Genomic DNA, 13,897 nt, shown 5'->3' with positions numbered 1-13,897 from the left:
CTCAGAAAAAAACATATTCAGTGACCCTAAACTCATTAGTCAGCTAGAAAAATGAACGCTAGTGAGGTTTTTGAATTTGAAGATCAAGGTAAATTGTACTTAATTTGTCTTCCGGGAATCATACAAGTATCTAATGTTGCTTCCAAAGGGCAGTACTAAATGAAAAAAAAAAAAGATATTTCAACTAAATAAGAAAAATTTGGACATCTTCATCCTTCTCAAAAGTTTTCCCGGCTCTTAATACATCGTGCTTCCTTCTGGAGCATCAGTGAATGTTTGAACTTTTTTTAATAGTTGTGTTGAGTCCCTCAATTGTCCTCAGTGTGAAAAGATGGATCTCAAAATCATACAGTCGCTGCTGGAATGGGTTTAAATATGCAAAAGATGCTTGAAAACTAAAGAATCTGCAGAACCTGGAGGATTTTTCTGAAGAACAGTGCTCACTTTAACTGTTCAGAACAAACAAGGGACTCCTGAACAACTATCACTAAACAAACAAAAAAACAAACAGTCATAGATCATCCAGGTAACCACACACAGTGTTAAGAACCAAGGGTTCCCAAACTTTTATAGGGGGTTATTTTTATAATTTCAACAATTTTTTGTCTTGTGGACTATATGCAAACATCTTTTATGTAAAATATCGTACACAGGACAGTACTAAATTAAAAAAAAAAAAAAAAAAAACATGCATTTTTTATGATCTCTCTCATTTTGTTAAAATTTTTCACATTTTCACAGATTCTGCAAGGGGTTCCCAGACTTTTGCATGCCAATGTATATGCACCATATAACATATTCATTAGAATTTTTTACTGTTCCTCGATGTTTAATTTATGTTTAAATAAACCCATCAAGTTGTTATGACAGTCACCATTTAAATATATATATATATATATATATATATATATAAATGGATTGGAGTAAAAATATAATTATGTAACTGCAACTTTATTTTTTTAAAAACTTGACTCTCATCTATATTTTACAGCATCATTTTTAAAAAAATTTTTTCTTTGAGAAAATTAGGCTTGTACTGTACCTGATATATATATATATATATATATAGAATAATTAATATTGAGTCGGAAATCAAATTGCAAGCTGGTGAATCAGAATCTAATCGAGAAATTTGTGTCAAAATCCCCAAAACCCGTTTATATACATTCTATATGCATTGCCAGATATCATGAAACACCCTAATATAAGCTGACATAAGTGGAGGAAATCAACTGAGATGAGTGCTGTTTAGCTTTCCTATAATGGTGTGAGATATTACATGAAGATTATGTTCTCTGTAAAGCACAAACCCATTTATAAAAGCCTCCTCTCATACCGGTGTAGCCTATCCATACTCAGTAACCTGGTGGCCTTCTTTGCTTACAGTGAGGTTAACCACTAACCTTGCATGAGAGGATGTTGGCAGCGCTATACTCCTTAACTTTGCACTTTGCTCCGAAGGGAAGAAATCTAGTCACAAAGAAGACATTTGGGTCACTATTCTGCTGCTTTGGGGAATCATTCCCTGAACACAGCCCATCTTGGATAAGAATGAATGCTTTACCTGTGCCAGCAATTCATAGATATGTTTTTATATTCACTGTATGTGATGACGGACAAAATCTTGCCATTTGTCTGTGTAGCTGAGCATTTTGTTGATTTATTCTTATGTTCCATAAGACTGTGGCTTATGTTGGCACACTGCACTGAAGCAATAAGATACTAAGTGCCAAGCAAAAATCATGTCAACTACCAAAAGATATCCGTCTTTGAAGCTATTATACAGAAGTTGGCATGAAGAACAGTGAAGAACAGTTGCCTGACCTCCCAAGTGTAGTTATGATGAGAAATATGTTAAATGTACCTTTCTGTGGGCAAACTGCTATAATCCACAAGAGTGGCTAAAATCCCTTATGTGTGGTAAAATCACAGTAACACATGACCTTGTGTGGCTTATAGCTTTTATAAAATGGCAATGACAGCTATAGAATAAATTACAAAATCCTATCAAACCTGTCTTAGTAATGTTATAAAAATATTGTGAAGATGAAATACGTTAAAGGGATAGTTTACATAAAAATAAAATTCTCTTATCATTTACTCACTCTCATTTCGTTCCAAACCTGTGTGACTTTTCTTATTGACTTTTAAATAGTTTTAGTTTACCCAAAAATGAAAATTACCCCATGATTTACTCACCCTCAAGCCATAAATATGACTCAGAGTTCTATTTTTTAAAAAATGTCCTGGTTCTTCCAAGCTTTATAATGGCACTGAATGGTGGTTGAGATTTTAAAGCAAACTAAAGTCCGTCCATCCATCATAAAAAGTGCACCACACAGATCCGGGGGGTTTATAATGGCCTCCTGAAAAGAAAAACATCCATATTTACAACTTTATAATCCATAATCTCTAGTTTCCGCTAACTGTCATACACGTTCATGAGAGAGTGGCATTCCAGCGGATGACGTAGGGCGTTGGCAAAGCATAAACTCCCATGAGAATATGCTTATGCAAAGTTTTACAACAAAAGAAAACTTTATAAAGTTTTAAATATGGACATCTGTCTTACACAAACACATCGATTCACTTCAGAAAGCCTTAATTAACCCCCTGGAGCTGTGTGGAGTACTTTTTATGATGGATGGATGCACTTTATTTTGCTTCAATACGTCAACCACCATTCAAGGAGAAGTTTACTTCCAGAACAAAAATTTACAGATAATTTATTCACCCCCTTGTCATCCAAGATGTTTGTATCGTAAAGAAATTGTTCCTTGAGGAAAACATTCCAGAATTTTTCTCCATATAGTGGACTTTTAAAATGCTGTTCTTCTCCAACTTCAAAATCGTCCTACATCGCTGCAGAAGTACCGCCCAGTGTTTACAAAGTGAATGTGCAAAAAAGGTCAAACTCTTTACAAATATGAAGGTAAAACAGCGATGATGATGGAGAAGAAAACGAGATGGGAGTTTTTCGACAAAAAAACTTCGCCAGAGTTTTAGCCAGAGATACCTTGCTGAAGCACAGGATGGCATTAATGTTCTGCTTGAGCAGATGAAAATTATAACTTAATGAGTGTATGACAAACAGAAAATAAAACATTTTTGTCTTCATTGGGACTGGGGTTGGAAAGGGACATTTTACTCTGCTTTTTGTTTGGGCTTATTAAATGTAATAATATAAATTTTATTGCCTATTCTCTCAGGATATTTGGAATCAGTGTTACAAGTACCACAGGCACATACTTTTTCCATTTTCGTAGTGTAAACACTTCGGATCTTCCAATTTTTCTCTTTGGCGCTGAAACCTAAAGATGTCAGAGTTCTGCTCCCCGTGCAACCGATACTCGACTGCCATTGGCTCATCTGCGTTCGAGGGGAGGGGCTTACCGATAAATTGGGCTTGTCAAAGACAATCAGTACGCAGTCCTTAAAAGAACCTTTTTTTAGTGTTAAGAAACATTTTTGTAATCTTTAGTAACCTTTTAAAATAGCCTTTTGTAGAATGCAAAGGTTCTAAGGTTCTTAACAGAACCTTAGATGGCAATAAAGAACCTTTTTTAGCAGTGTTCTGTAATCTGTAGAACATAAAAGAAGATGTTTTGAAGAATTTTCAGCTGTTCTTCTCCATATCATTAAAGTATATATTATGAACTTTCAATAGTAAGACAAATAGTAAGTCCACTTCCAGAACAAAGATTTACAGATAATGTACTCACCCCCTTGTCATCCAAGATGTTTATGTCTTTCTTTCTTCAGTCATAAAGAAATTGTGTTTTTTGAGGAAAACATTTCAGGATTTTTCTCCATATAATAGACTGATATGGTGCCCTGAGTTTGAACTTCCAAAATGCAGTTTAAATGCGGCTTCAAACGATCCCAAATGTGGCTGTAAACAATCCCAGGGAGAAGGGTCTTATCTAGCGAAAAATACAATTTAAATACTTTATAATCTCAAACGTTCGTCTTGTCTTGCTCTCCCTGATCTCTGTGTATTCTGGCTCAAGACAGTTAGGGTTATGTCAAAAAACTGATCGTATTTTCTCCCTCAACTTTAAAAATCATCCTACATCGCTGCAGAAGTTCCGACCCAGTCTTTGCAAAGTGAACATGCAAAGAAGATCAAACACCCTTAACAAAAAAGGTAAAACAGCGATATAGGACGATTTTGAAGTTGAGGGAGAAAATACGATCAGAGTTTTTCGACATACACTGTCTTGAGCCAGAATACACACAGTTCAGGGAGAGCAAGACAAAACAAGCTTTTCACATTGAAAAGTATATAAACTGTATTATGTTTAGGAAAATAACCGATCGTTTCACTAGATAAGACCATTCTTACATACATTTTGGAAGTTCATACACGAGGCACCATATCAGTCCATTATATGGAGAAAAATCCTGTAATGTTTTCCTCAAAAAACATAATTTCTTTACGACGGAAGAAAGAAAGACATGAACATCTTGGATGACAAGGGGCTGAGTACATCATCTGTAAATTGTTGTTCTGAAAGTGGACTTCCACAGTTCCACAGTTTATTCTGGCCTAGACCTGAGCATTTGACCGACACTGAGTCTTTCAAAGATTTAATGCCACAACTAGCGGAACAAATTTTGCACGCTGCTACTCTAGCATCATTTTTGGTCATGGTGAAGTGCTGAAGTGCTGACACGTTTACTTCTTGTATGTTTTTTGTCATTTATGTATGTGTCAAACTGTGGGTGTCCAGGAGCGTGAGGCTAAGACCACCCTTGTCGCTGGTACGTGGTCGCCACACATCAAATGTTTTGAGCATTATAGAGTTAATTGGTCAAAGTATGTTCTTTTTTTTTTTTTTTGAGAAAGTTATGGTGTTTATGAAAAATTTCCTGAGGTTTTTCCACAGTCTCATAAATCCATTAGATCCTGTTTGGGTTTGTTTCTTGGCCAATCGCAGGAAAATTAGTAATTCTGTTTTCTGTCTGAAATGTAGTTAACTCTGTAGAGTTCAGTTTGTTCTTAGGGCTTCCAGAGGTTCCTCCACTGGATAGTATGTCTTAGTGGTAAAGCAGTGCTGATTTAGCCGGTGCCTGTGGTTTGAGCAATTTTCAGTCAATCTGCTCTGAAAAAAAACCCTCCCCTGTAATTCATCGGATATAAATAAACACGTCACATTTGCCTGGATTACAGTAGACACATATTTTAAAGCTTGGCACAACAAGACTATGCCTGCATCTCTCAATGTAGGTCAATGTTCCTGATCTGAGAAATCTGAACTTAAAAAAGTTGTAGACGTCTATCGACAGCTCCACTTTGTGGTTTTGATGTCTTCAGACAACATTCAAATTTGCTGAACCACTCTATGTCTATATCTTTTATTAATTTAAATCATATGTTCTTGGAAAACCAAACAGACGTCAGTCTCCTTGTCTCATGTGGGTTACATTTACATTTTCACATTTAGCGGATGCTTTTGTACAAAACTGAATTTAGTGATGTTTTGTGTGTCTTTGGGGAATCAAATTTGGCACTTGGGTTTCCGAAATGAGCTGATGAGTTGACGAAAAGCTAATAATTAAATTGAATAAAACTTTAAATAAAACTGTCTGCACAATAAATTGCAATAAATATAAAATTAATATTGTTATATATATAAACCATGCAATTATCAACTCAAAGGTTGTGATTTAATTAAATAAGTGTGTTAATTAAATAGCGGATGCTTTTGTACAAAACTGAATTTAGCAACGTTTTGTGCGTCTTTAAGGAATCAAATTTGGCACTTGGGTTTCCGAAATGAGCTGATGAGTTGATGAAAAGCTAATAATTAAATTGAATAAAACTTTAAATAAAACTGTCTGTACAATAAATTGCAATAAATATAAAATTAATATTGTTATATATATAAACCATGCAATTATCAACTCAAAGGTTGTGATTTAATTAAATAAGTGTGTTAATTAAATAGCGGATGCTTTTGTACAAAACCGAATTTAGCAACGTTTTGTGCGTCTTTGAGGAATCAAATTTGGCACTTGGGTTTCCGAAATGAGCTGACGAGTTGATGAAAAGCTAATAATTAAATTGAATAAAACTTTAAACAAAACTGTCTGTACAATAAATTGCAGTAAATATAAAATTAATATTGTTATATATAAAACCATGCAATTATCAACTCAAAGACTGTGATTTAATTAAATAAGCGTGTAGCCTGTATTCTGCTAAAAGCTTGACAATTTAAATATTTAAAAAAGAATTTAAGACATAAATATTAGTATCGTAACCTAAAAAAATAATTGAAAATGTAGAAGAATTTATTAAAATAGAAAAATAAATTATTAAATCTTTATTATGTACACTGCCCTCCAAATGTTTGGAAACGCCCTAGAAAAATGGGGTTTTGGACAATATTGGCATGAATCCTTTTTAATTTGTGATAATTTTGCACTGATAAGGGACAACACAAACCATGAAAACATATTTTATTACATAAACAGTTTATACATAGAAAAAAACTAAATTTTCGACTCATCAAAATATCCACCATTAGCAGCTATTACAGCTCTGCATAATCTGGGCTTAAATTCATTGTATTCTGAACTTAATTAGCAATCAATTGTTGAAGCTATTAAGGTGTGCTGAGCCAAAAATCTTTTAAAAACCTGGGCCAAGTTTAAACCAGTAACCAGGCATCACAGTGGCAAAGGGGCATGTCTGACTTTGACATGTATATATTGGCATTATTATGTAATCAAAAGGAAACTTGCTGGTCTTCAATGACAATGTCAAGTTACTTTAATGTATTTGCACCAAAAAATGATAAGGATTTATGCTGATATTGTCCAAAACCACACTTTGCCAGGGGTGTTTCCAAACTTTTGGAGGGCAGTGTAAATATTATAATTATTAAGTATTCATTTGGTATTTATTTTATATATATGTATGTTTCTTCATTTTTATAATTAAAGTTTTGTATATATATAATTTGATACATATTTTACACATTTTATATATTTAACTGTAATTATAAAACATTTAAAATAAAAACAAAATAAAGCACTCAAGATGCTAAAAAAATTCACTTAAAATCCCAGGTGGTACTTCAAGCAAACATTTTACATCTAAGTGGTTAAGCTAACAAAAAGTTTGGTAACCCTGATCTTTAAGCAGAACTATAGGAACTTCTGGATGGGGTTCAAGCTGAACCCACAGCTTTACCCACTGCACCATGGCATCTACATTAAAAAGATACACTTCATTTAAACCTGCTACATATAGTATTATGCATCACAAAGTTTATTACAATCCTGCATAAACCTTTGAAAAGTGCTAATGCATTGATTTTTCAGTAGAGGCGACTTGCTGCAAATGGACAAGAAAATGACCCGCGCCCTGCCTAAATTGCACAGACATTTTTCCACCCAAGGCCATGTGGAAGAATGTGTTGATATGAATTGCTGATTTTGTTAATACGCCAGCATAAGTGATTCCTGATGTTACGCTTTTTCTTAAATGTCCCATTCTTCTCCGCAGCTGCCACGGAGGGGCGAGTCAACGGAGGTGAGGACTTCTTTCAAAAGGTAAGGAAAACCACATTGCTTTGGCAGCCGCATGCAGCGGTCGAAAATAGGTTAGCGTCATGTTGCATGTGTAATTATTTCTGCTGAAGGACATACTGCAATTAGTGCTGCACGATACAGCAGTGCAACAGTTTTGCGGTTCTCAAGCCTCAAAATACTACCACTGTGGTAATGGAATAAATACGGGACTTCCATAACCAGCGTTCTATGCTCGGTGTGTATTTGCTCAGCCAAATTTAAATCAAAGTGATGTATTCAGTAACATAAAGAGCCTTACTTGATTCTCTCGTGTATAATTACAAATATTGTGCCTGTTACAGTTTAGCATACCAATCTCAGAAGGAAATGACAGCACTTTGTAGGTCAAATTCAAATTCTGTGAAAATGGCTGTATCAGGGACAGTTTTATAATGTATGTCAAACACAAGTGTTGTATTCTGAATATAATATATCTGCTGTGATACATTATAATATATACTATAATATCTGCTGTGTGTTGTGCCTAACAACAATCTTTAAAGGGATAGTTCATCCAATTCTGTCATTCCAGACCTGTATGACTTTCCCTCTATTCTTCAGAACACAAAAGGAGATCATTTAATGAATGTCTGAACTGGGTGAATTCAATATAATGGCACTACATTGTGACACATTTATATATTTAAAGAAATAGTTAACTAAAAAATGAAAATGTATTCATTCTCAGGCATTTCAAGAAGTTGATGAGCTTGTTTTTTCATTAGAACAGGTTTGGAGAATTGTAGCTCTTCATCACTTGCTCGCCAAAGGTTCCTCTGCAGTGAATGGGTGGCGTCAGAATGAGAGTCCAAACAGCTGATAAAAACATCACAATAATCCACAAGTAATCCACACCACTCCAGTCCATCAGTTAACATCTTGTGAAGCTGCATGCTTGTAAGAAACAAAGCCATTATTAAGGAGTTTTAACTTTAAACCATTGCTTTTGGCCAACCATTGCTTGGAGTCTATAATCATAATAACTCTTCCTCCAGTAAAAAAGTCCATCCCCTGTTGTCATTTCAAATCAAATTCCATGAACATATTTGTTTTTTAACTGTTTTGCAATGTTAAACACCAAAATGGTGCATAATCTGTGCATATTTCTTTCCCACGAGACTACTTTTTAATTGTAGAAAGAAGGCTCATATTAGACTAGATGACTGATATTATAGCATTAAGATGGTTAGAAATGGATTTGTTTATTACAAACATGCAGCTTGTGGATTACTTACATTTCTTGTGGACTATTGTGATGTTTTTATCAGTTGTTTGGACTTGTTATTCTGACGGCATCCATTCACTGTAGAGGATCCACTGGTGAGCATGTGATATAATACAACATACATTGTGATGCATTTATATGCTTAAAGGAGAAGTCCACTTCCAGAACAAAAACAGATAATGTACTCACCCCTTGTCATCCAAGATGTTAATGTCTTTCTTTCTTCAGCCATGAAGAAATTATGTTTTTTGAGGGAAACATTTCAGCATTTTTCTCCATATAATGGATTAATATGATGCCCTGATTTTGAACTCCCAAAATGCAGTTTAAATGTGGCTCAAACAATCCCAAATGCGGTTGTAAACAATCCCAGCCAAGAAAGAAGGGTCTTATCTAATGAAATGATCGGTTATTTTCATAAAAATAATACAATTTATATAATTTTTAATGTCAAATGCTTGTCTTGTCTCACTCTGCCTAAACTTTTTTTTCTGGTTCATGACAGTTAGGGTATGTCGAAAAACTCCCATCTCCTGTTCTACCTCAACTTCAAAATCATCCTATATCGCTGTTTTACCTTTTTTGTTAAGGGTGTTTGATCTTCTTTGCATGTTCACTTTGCAAAGACTGGGTCAGTACTTCTGCAGCGATGTAGGATGATTTTGAAATGATTTTTGGAGTTGAGGGAGAAAATACGATTGAGGGTTTTTGACATACCCTAACTGTCTTGAGCCAGAATACACAGAGTTCAGGGAAAGCAAGACAAGACGAGCATTTGAGATTAAAAAGTATTTAAATTGTATTTTTTAAATGAAAATAACTAATCGTTTCTCTTAATAAGATCCTTCTTCCTCGGCTGGGATCATTTACAACCGCATTTGGGATCGTTTGAAGCCCCATTTAAATGCTATTTTGGAAGTTCAAAATCAGGGCACCATATCAATCCATTATATTGAAATGTTTAACTCAAAAAACTTTTTTTTTTTTACGGCTGAAGAAAAAAAAGACATGAACATCTTGGAACACAAGGGGGTGAGTACATTATCTATAAATTTTTATTTTGGAAGTGGACTTCTCCTTTAAAGGTATAGTTCACCCAGAAATTCAAATTTAGACACAGGCCTCAAAATCTGATCTGACGAGGAAACAAACCTAAATCTAAACCTTTGATGGCCTGAGGGTGAGAACATTTTTGGGTGCACTATTTCTTTAATCAAGCAACCTGAGTTTCATTTTCCAAGTTCTCTAGCTGGTAAAAAAAATGAGAAAATAATAAAATATTAGATTTTTCTAACAGTTGTTCGATTTTTAGGTGATTTCTAATGGCTCTTGTGACACTGAAGTAGTGATGGCTGCTGAAAATTCAGTTTTGCCATCCAAGGAATAAATTACATTTTAAAATGTATTAAAATAGAAAAGAGTTACTTTAAATTGTAATAATATTTCAATTTCTACTGTATTTTTGTTCAAATAAATGCAGCCTTGGTGAGCATAAGAGACTTATTTCAAAAACATTTAAACATTGTACTGCCCCTAAACTCAGTATTTCTCAGATTTTATTATAAATTAAAAAAAAAAAAAAAAGAAAAAAAAATTATGCTTTATTTAGTTTACTTGACGATGCTAAACTCCCCCTGTTAAAAATCTGCATCGTAAAATGGCAAAATAATTACATTTAAACTGATCTCTGCAAGAGTGTGAAGTGTGTGATAAATCACATGTATTTCAAGAGCCTAGTAAGTGACTCGTGACACAACACCTTTCGCTGAAGGATACTCAAAACAGGTCTCCCGTACATTTATGGCCACGCCAAAACAAGCACACTTGGTGTATTTGGATTCAATGGGGTAGAGCAGTCTTCGGGGCGAACACTTGCTGGCCTAATTGGCAGACTGTGAATAAATACAGGCTGGAGAAGCCAGACAGCTCGGGGAAGGAATGAGATTCAGCACCTGAATCGGAGCATGCTGGCCTTCAAAATAAACACGCTCACAGGCAAGTCGATATTGGTAAGACATACAGTCCATGTCAAAGTTCCATTTGTTTTAACCTGAAAGGTGTGGGAAAATAATCAGACCCAGTTGAAAGAGCTTGGAAAGTGCCTGTTCTGGAAGATACGGCTGGCTGCACCGTAAGCCTTGGGCTGCCACAAATTTGGGTAGTCACAGTTGATGCAAAGGTTCAGGAACACCAGTTCCTGCTTTTCAAATAAACACAACCTACCATATCACGAACAGTGTGTTCTCAAACGACACCCTAAATGCACATTTGCACTCTCATGGTCTTTGCTCGCGTACATCTTTGAAGTCCACACCTTCATACGCTGAAAAAAAAGTGTTGGATTCAATTTAAAACTATTTTCACTCAGAAATTTCTAGTACATTTTACAAATAATTACAAAGAAATGCCATGGAACATATAGTTCACTCAAAAATAAACATTTTCTGAAAATTCACTAACCGCCAGGCCATTCAAGATGAGTTTATTTCTTCATCAAAACAAATTTAGAGAAATTCCATCACTTGCTCACCGATGAATCCTCTGCAGTGAATGGGTGCCATCAGAATGAGAGTCCAAACAGCTGATAAAAATATCACAATAATCTGCAAGTAATCCACATGTAATCCACACAACTTTAGAACAATTTTGAACTGTTTTTGCTTGTAAGCAGTGCTTGATCTGTCTACATTTCTCTCCTGATTCAGACAGGACAATTTTTTCACTGGAGAAAGTAATATTATGAATTGAATGCAAACAATGATTTAAAGTTAAAAACATCTTAATGATAGATTTATTTATTACAAACACAGAGCTTTTCGCTTCATGAGTAGAGTGGATTACTTTATGCATTATTGTGATGTTTTTATCAGCTCTTTGGACTCTCATTCTGACAGCACCCATTCACTTCAGAGTATCCATTGGTCTAATGCTAAATGTCAGCAAACTCATCTAAATCTTGGATGGCCTGAGGGTGAGTACATTTTCAGCAAATTTAATTTTAAAATTTGATGAACTATTGCTGTAAATTTGAATGTAGAATGTACACCATCCAGTTTCTCATTTTAGCTTTCAGAAGGATCACAAGCGCCTCTTTTGCAGCCCCTTTGCACCAACTTCAAGGCCTGCACTCTATAAAGCTCTACAACAATTCGACAGCTCATACTGGAAAGTGTAGACTTTGGGATGGGCCCTACTTGGCTTTTCCATATTAGAGGATGTTAAAAATTAAGGATATGATAGCTCTTCTGTGAAATAACACAGCCTATCTCCTTAGGAACCTTGTAAATGTGATCTAAAGATAAGAGTGGTATTTTTCTGCTCACGTCAACATGCTTGCACTGAAAACAAATACTTTATCTAAACACACTATGTAAGAATGTAAAATTCAGCCTGCGCCCAGAGACAAATGAATTCGTGGAAAATGACCTCAGAAATTATCTTCTAAATTGAAAGCAGCAACAACAACAACAAGAAAAGAACATTTATAAAAAAAAATTGTTTTGTTTGTTTGTTTGTTTGTTTTTTAATATAAAATAATTTATTTTAAAGGAATCTTTTGACTGTAAGGAAGATATTTCTGCCAACTCAGCGTCCCACACCCTAAGAGCATGTCTTTGGCACATTCATACCAGTCCGCTAAAATTACACGTGTTTTCAATAACAACATTGCGTTCCGGCTATCATGGCAGCTGCGTTTTCATGTCTGAGCCATCGGGTATTCCGTGATCCTGCACAATGATGGGATTCAGCCCGTTTTGCTTAGACGTTTCCCTCACGCTGAGAGCTCCGATCAGGTAACAGCGAAACCTCAGGAAACCTCGCCTCATCTCGCTGAAAGAATGCAACAATATTAAGATTTTTTTTTTTTTTTTTTTTTAACAAAATATTGGCTTAGCTACTCATAGTGCTGTGTAAATAGTCGTTTTGTAGACTGTGTTATAGTTGCCAATGAAATAATGCGTTTTGCATTTATTGCGTTGTGCTTTTTCATGAGTGTTTCATTGATTTAAATTTATTAGAGGTGTTTGCCAATGCAAGCATCACTATTTTTTAGGTCAACATTTTTTTCACTGTAACTTGTCCTGCACAGTTATGAATGTATAAGGGGTGTGCCATTACTTTTGGACTTTTATATTTAAGGGGGACATATCGCCCTTATTAGTTTTTTTTTTGTTTTTGTTTTTTTTTATGAAAATTTGACTTTTTCAGTGATTAAGTGCTATAATCAGGTCCCCGGTGCATCTGCCAACCCAGAAAACATGAAAAAGGACAACCCAGCAACTTTGTTTCAGTAAGCCTTCCTCTGCAAGCATGTGAAAAAACTAGCCGCTCAGATTCACTCCCCACACGATATAGGAAGGGGATATGATTATAATATTACCACCCCTTACTCTGCATGTTTCCACCCATGACGCCGCCATTCTGTTTTCACAAGCGACAACGGTTGTACCAGAATAGCACAGAACACTATTTAGAGTCCCAGAGGAGGCAAGAAAGCTTTGGATTTATTGATTTATTTATTGTATATTATGCTGCTGCCACACAGATCAAACATAAATATGCGTTTTTTTCCCCAGCTGTTTACCTTCACAGACATAACCAGCTATTTTTGTAACTCATGTGTGTTTTTAACATTAACTTGTGTGTATTTGACTGTTTAAGCGCAATAAGACATGAAAGAGAACTTGGTTTAGTACTCACATGCAATGTGACAGCTGCAGATTTGTACGCGTGCTTCAGATTCAGCATGATAAACATGGTAATAAACACCAAACAGATGTTTTTGGCAGAGTATCTGAAGCACGAGCTATAAAAGCACAGTTTATTCTGGAAAAGGGGGCATTTAAAGAGACATGCACGAAAACAGCGCGTTTCCGCTTCCACTCAAAATAGACATTTTCGAAATTATATAAAAAGTAATCTGTGGGGTATTTTGAGCTGAAACTTCACAGACACATTCTGGGGACACCTGACACCATACATATTACATATTGTAAAAAGGGGCATAATAAGCCATCTTTAAGTTGACTACAATTTTTGACTGACAGATGATAAAAAGGCTACACAATGAATCAAAATAAAATGAAAAAC

General features: G+C 35.1%; 1 protein-coding gene across 2 annotated transcripts in view; it reads left to right on the top strand.

The window, feature by feature from the left end:
* bicc1b (BicC family RNA binding protein 1b) overlaps nt 1-13,897 on the top strand; it is a 103,169-nt gene that overhangs the window by 10,689 nt on the left and 78,583 nt on the right. For both annotated transcript variants that reach the window (XM_051124511.1, XM_051124510.1), the window contains exon 2: nt 7,517-7,563. In XM_051124511.1, coding sequence (XP_050980468.1) covers nt 7,517-7,563 — 47 coding nt within the window. The remainder of the gene's footprint in view (nt 1-7,516; nt 7,564-13,897) is intronic.

This window comes from Labeo rohita, chromosome 12 (assembly GCF_022985175.1).
Source record: "Labeo rohita strain BAU-BD-2019 chromosome 12, IGBB_LRoh.1.0, whole genome shotgun sequence".
Taxonomy (NCBI): Eukaryota; Metazoa; Chordata; class Actinopteri; order Cypriniformes; family Cyprinidae; genus Labeo; species Labeo rohita.
This window is presented reverse-complemented; position numbering and strand designations above follow the sequence as displayed.